The sequence below is a fragment of the Scylla paramamosain genome, chromosome 3 (assembly GCF_035594125.1).
Source record: "Scylla paramamosain isolate STU-SP2022 chromosome 3, ASM3559412v1, whole genome shotgun sequence".
Classification (NCBI taxonomy): Eukaryota; Metazoa; Arthropoda; class Malacostraca; order Decapoda; family Portunidae; genus Scylla; species Scylla paramamosain.
This window is the reverse complement of record NC_087153.1, coordinates 39,301,765-39,308,468: the sequence shown is the minus strand read 5'-3', so window position 1 is coordinate 39,308,468 and position 6,704 is coordinate 39,301,765. Positions and strand designations below refer to the sequence as shown.

Genomic DNA, 6,704 nt, shown 5'->3' with positions numbered 1-6,704 from the left:
GTGTAGTAAAGGTAGTGTAGTAAAGATAGTGACATCCAGTGCCGATCCAAAGTTAAAAGTAGTAGTAGTAGTAGTAGTAGTAGTAGTAGTAGTAGTAGTAGTAAAGTTATGGGTGTAGTGTAGTTAAGATGTGAGATAACGTGTGTGTGTGTGTATGTGTGTGTGTGTGTGTAGTGAAGGTTATGGTTATAGTTACAGTTATATTTTTGTAGTGAAGTTGTTGAATCTGTAGTGTTTTTTTTTTTCTTTTTTTGTTTCAGTTTTGGTAGTAGTAGTAGTAGTAGTAGTAGTAGTAGGTTAGAAGTAGCAGCAGTAGGTTAGTAGTTACAGCTCTTCGTCTTGTTTTTCATTGGTGCTATTCTTATTACAGCAAAAAAAAAAAAAAAATTAGAATGACAAAAAAAAAAAAAAAAAGTGTTTGGTGTAGCGACTGCGGTAACTTCCCATTTCAGCGTTCAGAGTTCATTTCCCCCGAGCAGCAGCGGTGCGCAGACTGCCCCTCGGAGCTCGTGTGACTTGTGACAGCGAGGCGACAGTTGACGTGCGTGTGAGAGATACGTCAATATTCCTCGACTAAGGCTGAGATAATAACAGCATCAACAACAACAATAACAACAACAACAACGACGACGACGAAACAATATAAACAACAACGAAGACAGTACCAACAACGCTATTAGCACCAACATTAAGAAAAACACCAACAACAACTACAACTACAATATCAACAACAACAACAACAACAACAGCAACGTTCAACCTCACTACTCCTACCACCACCATCACATCACCTTAATTTTGACCACCACCACCAACAGCAACAAAACACCACTACCACCACCACCACCACAACCACCACCACTACCACCAGCAACACAAATAAGATGGAAGTGGACAGCTGGCAAGAGCAACAGGTGGAGGAGCAGGGAGGGCGACAAGACACGGGGAAGGCGCGTGAAGGGAACGTGATGGACGGAAGAGAAAGAATCTATAAGAGAACCCAACAGAAGCAAATGGAAGGAGCAAGACTGAGGAGAAAACACAGAGCCATTGCAGCAAAGAATCAAGAGGAGATCATGACGAAGAAAAATGGAAATCAGGAAGAGGGAAGACGTGAAATGGACCTTTGCTCTACTTCTGAAGGGGACGCTGCAGAAGGAAGTCAAAATAACATGTCTCACGAAGGCGGAGAGGAACAACAAGGAGACACTGGAAAGATAAAGAAAAGCAGAGGAAAGAAGAAGCCTCGTCCTCCTCCTTCAGAAACAAATATGGGAAGGAAGCTCGGCCAAAACAACGAAAGGTGTAAGAAAAAAAAGAAACACAGTAAGAGACCACGTCTGGAGGAAGATGCCGAGGGAGACTTTGAGGAATTTTCTAGGAGGGAGAGATTGGAAAGCAAGAAAGAAGGAATGGAAAAGAAAAGCCAGGAGGAAATGCAAGACGTGGAGAAGCAGTTTGAAATGTGTCCAGAGAGTAGGTATAAGTGTATTTTGGATCCTAAAGAGCCGTGGCCGCGCTGCAGTAGTGCGGAGGTGTCCCCAGCCATAGGGAAGCAGGTGCCCACCGTCACCGGAACACCTTCAGACATGACGAATCAGCTGGACGCCAAGCTGCCGCGGAAGGTGAGCGATGATGAAGTCGGATCGGCCAGCAAGTGTGATTCTGAGACTGGAGAAGAAAAGTTGATAGACAGCAGCCAGACGTGCAGTGATGGCGAAGGTGTCTGTACTGGCAGCCCTGAAGATCACTCGGGTCCTGCCACCAGTCACCCTCGCCGCCGCATCCCGACCACAGTATCCATCTGGGCACTGCCTGTAGAGGAGCCGAGCTCCGTGAAGCTCACTGCCGTCAAGCCACAGGATATTGTGAGCAGCAGCTTGATGGAGGTCACAGTAGCTGGCTTGCGTGGCGAGTACGGCTCTGTCACGGACCCGCGCCTCGGGCACATGCAGGTGGACTCAGCCACCAAGTGCTTCACCTGCGACAGTCCCGACTGTCTGGGCCACAGCGGCTACATTGACCTTCGGGAATATGTCTTTCAACCAGCCTTCATGACGCGCTGCGTTCAAACGCTGCGCAGGCTGTGCTACCACTGCCTGGGCCCCGCCGTGCTTTGTCAGCGGAATTTCAACAGAATGCGGAAGGCCTTGGCGGCACAGCGACGGCAGTCTAGGCTCACCAAGATGTGGCAGCAGCTGCATGGCCGCGCCTCTGAACCAGTGCAGAAGTTCAACCCGCATTTGTGTACCAAGAAGCAACCCAAGTACCGCGTGGTGGTGCGAGAGGGCGTGAAGACAGTGGAGGTGGTGTTGGTCGGGAAGGAGCAGAGAGCGGTGGAGCTGTCGGCTTCAACCATCAGGGCGATCTTCGCAGAAGTGTCCAAACAAACGTGGCAGTTCCTGGGAATGAGAGACCCCTCTGATGAAGTATTCATCAGGTACCTACGCGTGTGTCCCGCCTCGTTCAGGACAGGCACCATGGTGGAGGATCGCCTGGCCCCCAGCCGTCTCACCGTCCTCTACAACAACGTGGTCACGCTCAGGAACCAGCTGGACGTCACCGCCCAGCAGATCAAGAAGGTTATGGCGGGCCAGGATGAAGTGGTGAGGAGTGGTGTGCACATGTTGCTCAGCAATCTAATAGACGCTCTCATCTCCCCCGGACAGCACCCCGATGCCCCTGCAGCTATTCTAGATAAAGAACGAGGAGCAGCCGGCGCGGGCGAGGAATACATCAAGGAGGGAAACGTTGCTTGTGAAAAGGCAAATTCTACCTCTAATGGTCCGTGCAAATACGAGGTGTCCATCCTTGACGCTCTTCCTGAATGTGTGAACTTCACAGGTGATGCTCTTACAGACATGGCCATCACCTCTGAAGGCGAGATGGAAGGCGCAAAGAAGAAGAGCTCTGAGCCGTACAGCTTGGATAGTGGTGGAAGTGTGGAGGACTCAAAGACAAACAAAGCTGTTGCATTTTCGAACCCACCGACAGTCTGCGAGTGGCTGCTGCCCTCAGACGACGACCATGAAACTGACTCAGCAGAGCGCGAAGAGCAGAAAGTAATGTGTCAGAAAACAACATGCAAGGAGAAAGACAACAGCAAAGAGAAAATGGAGTATGGTGATAGAGCGAGGAGGGAGGAAAGACTGCGCCTCACGAGGCACCAGGTGCAGGAGGTGGCGGCGAAGGTCTCTACGCTGCACCAGCGAGCCAGGAAGCAGCTACTCGCCCTCACCGCTGCCGTGGCCGCCATCGTGCAGGAGCAGATGTCAAGGATTTCCGGCAAGCAGGGCGTGGTACGTCACCATTTGCTGGGCAAAAGAATCAACAAGTGTGCCCGAGCAGTGTTCACTGGCGACAACTCCCTTCCCCTGGGTGTGGTGGGAGTGCCCCGCACCATCGCCGCCAAGCTGCTTCAGTACGTGCACGTGCACCAGAGTAACCTCAAGGAGTGCGAGGAGATGGTCCGTCGCTTTCCTGAATATCCCTGCGTGGTGTCCGTGATCCGCGGGGAGCGCCGCTACGACGTAAACACGCTCAGGGACAAGATGGCCAAGCTTGGCGACCTCGGCTGGTGTTCTTTTCGCCTGCAGACGGGGGACGTGGTGCAGCGCCACCTGATGGACGGTGACCAGGTGGTGGTGAACCGGCAGCCGACCCTTGCCAAGACCAACATGCAGACCCACGCGGTGCGCGTCACGGACTCTCGCACCATCAGTCTCAACATATCCATCACGGACAACTATGCTGCAGACTGTGACGGTGACGAGATGAACCTGTTCGTGCCGGGCGTGAAGAGCCACTCGAGTCGCATGCTGGATGTGAGCCACAACGTAATCTTCTTTAAGAATGGGAAGGTGTCGCTGAAGATCAAGCAAGACGCCTTACGCGGCGCGTACACGGCCAGTCTGCGGGACACCTTCTTCACTCTGGAGGAATTCAGGGCCCTGGCGCCCAGCAGCAGCCACTTGCCGCCTCCTGCGCTGCTCAAGCCACATCGCCTGTGGACAGGGTTACAGCTGTTGTCCCTCGCCTTGCCGGTGAGCCTCACCGTGGACCAGGTGGGTGTGGGCATGCAGCTGGACACCCTGGTGGTGCGTCATGGTCACATGCTCTCTGGAGTGTTTGATAAAGGCGGTCAAGACAAGATTCTTGAATGTTGCAAGATGTTCCTCAGCCACGATGTCATCTTGGCCACCGTGAAGGACCTGCAGGGCATCGCCGAGAGGTTTGTGGACGAGGTGGGAGGCACTGGGTTTTCCTTCCTGCCCGAGGACTGGTCCTGTCCCGCCGACACGCTTGACGCGATGCGGCAGGAGCTTCAGGACGTCCTGAGCCGCGCCCAGAACATCACGTGTCCCCGGAGGCGGAACGCCAAGCTGCGCCAGCTGCTGGCGAACCAAGCGAATAGGCTTGTGCCGCAGCTGACGAAAGACAGCAGCGCGGCGGCCATGCTCAAGGCGGGCTCCAAGAAGAGGCCCCAGAAGCTGGCGCAGGTGTGCCTGGCGGTGGGCCAACACAATGAAAACGATCAGCTCCCAGCCAGACACCTGGACGGCCGCCGCGTGTTGCCTTTCTTCAGCAGGGACGACACTCGGCCGCAGGCGGAGGGCTTCGTAGACCAGCCGTTGTTTGGTGTGGGCTCCATCACGGCTGACGCGCTCAGTGGCATGGTGGCGCGTAGCTCCTCGTACAAGAAGCATTGCGCCACGGGGGAGAGCGGCTACCTGCAGCGAAAGCTGGGCAAGATGATGGAAGACCTGACGGTGCGTCACGACGGCACGGTGAGAGACGCCAACGACGAAATTGTGCAGCTGTTGTACGGCGATGATGGCCTGCTGCCAGAATGCTGTGTCGCTGTTATGCTGCAAACAGAACCCCTACCTAACCACGTGGCTGACTTTTACCAAGGGCTCATCGGCGACCAAAGCCTGACAGCTCTAGAACAGTTGCTGCTGAAGGAGGAGTTGCAGTCCCTGTTGGCTGACCAGCAGTGCCTGAGAAAGGAGACAAAGGACAACCACGTCGAAATTTCTGTGCCCTTCAGCCTGCCGCATCTGATGGCTCACGTGCTGGCCACTGTCCCCGCCTCTGGCCCGCCGCCCTCCATCATCGACGTTGTGAAAGGCCGCAGCAAGTTTTTCGCTTTGGTGGAAGATTCAATCGAGAAAGTACTGAGGGATGAGTTGCCAGGTCCGCCGTTCCCCTGCGTCAATGGCGACATATTACCCGATGTGGACGTGAGCCGCGAGCTGGAGAGGGCTGCGCGGAGCTCGGAGCAGCGGCTGGTGAGGGACCCACTGGACCTGCTGAAGCGGTACGTGAGGCAGCACGTGAATACATTCATCATCCGCAAAGCAACCTTCAGCAAGCAGCAATTCTGTGCCCTGCTGGAGACCATGACAGAGATGTACCAGGAGAGCCGGCCAGCTGCTGGGGAGTGCGTGGGGGCCCTGGCCGCCCAGGCCCTGGCCGAACCCCTCATGCAGATGACACTGAATGCTTGTCACCGCGCCGCCGTGGCCTCAGACGGGGACGCCATCCCGCGCCTCACCGAACTCCTCAATGGCCATGCAGAGGATACGCTGCTGGAGATCCAGCAGGGTGGGCTACTGCACGCCCGGCAGTACCTGGTGCAGGAGATCAGCCAGGTGTACTCCCTCTCCGGAGAGAGTGTGGACGCCCGTCACGTGCGTCTAGTGGTAGATTACATGCTGAAGGAAGGCGTGCTGAGCGGCTTCACCCGCCACCACATCTCCCCGCAGGTCAGCTTCCTCAAGGCCGCGGCCTTCGAGCAGCCTCTCAGTCTCCTGCAGCGTGCTGGCGTGCGAGCGCGCAGCGACGACCTCCGTGGCGTCAGTGAGAATCTCATATTCGATAAGGCGGTGACCGTGGGACCCCACGCCTGCAGCGCCATGGTGTGGGTGGACCTGCTGAGAGACGTGTGCCCGACCACGCCACCGCGACACCCGCCGCCACGCCCACGGACACACCAAGACGACGAACCCTCATATGAATTCAGTTCCCCTCTCGAGGCCGTGAGTGACTGAAGGCGACGACGACATCTGGATCTGGACGAGGCACAACTCACGGAGCAGAGCCCGGGGCAGGCCAGGGGAAGTGAGTGCCGATCCCCGCGCTGGACTGACGAGTGATGAGGGCACCGGGAGGGAATCAGGGGCGCTGGTGGGCGGCAATTTTGCTCTGTAGACCAGTGTGTTGCTTGAGGATATTTACATGTCTCTAAGTAGTGAGGAATGAAGGGTGCTGAATATTATACTTCTGTTATGGATTTCTCTTATTAAAACTTTGAATATATTTATTTTTCATTAATAAACACTGATTTCGTTGACAGATGGCTGTTATTTCCCTTGGAGCATTGACATGCAGATGTGTTGTGTTTACTGTCTCCATTCGTGCTTTTGCTGCAAGGAGACCAGACTCGTGAGAACCTTGAAGCTGGTGACAGAGCAGCAGAACGCAATGAGAATCGTCCAGCCTGTCATGAATGGGGAGGCTTGCCTCTGTGTGTGTGTGTGTGTGTGTGTGTGTGTGTGTGTGTGTGTGTGTGAAATTAGTTCCAAAAACCAGTACATGTGTTCTTTTCTTCTCTATTCTCCTGACTCCACCAAAGACCTTCTGACTGCGTGGAGGGAGGCGCTGCTGGTTCTTGTTTGGTTTAATTAGAGAGCGTTGTTAAC

General features: G+C 54.7%; 1 protein-coding gene across 1 annotated transcript; it reads left to right on the top strand.

Moving 5' to 3' along the window:
• Nucleotides 1–394: 394 nt before the first annotated feature.
• On the top strand, nucleotides 395–6,355 carry LOC135095479 (DNA-directed RNA polymerase II subunit rpb1-like). The gene has a single exon (XM_063996331.1). The coding sequence runs from the start codon at nucleotides 885–887 to the stop codon at nucleotides 6,051–6,053; it is 5,169 nt and encodes a 1,722-aa protein (XP_063852401.1). The 5' UTR covers nucleotides 395–884; the 3' UTR covers nucleotides 6,054–6,355.
• Nucleotides 6,356–6,704: the final 349 nt, after the last annotated feature.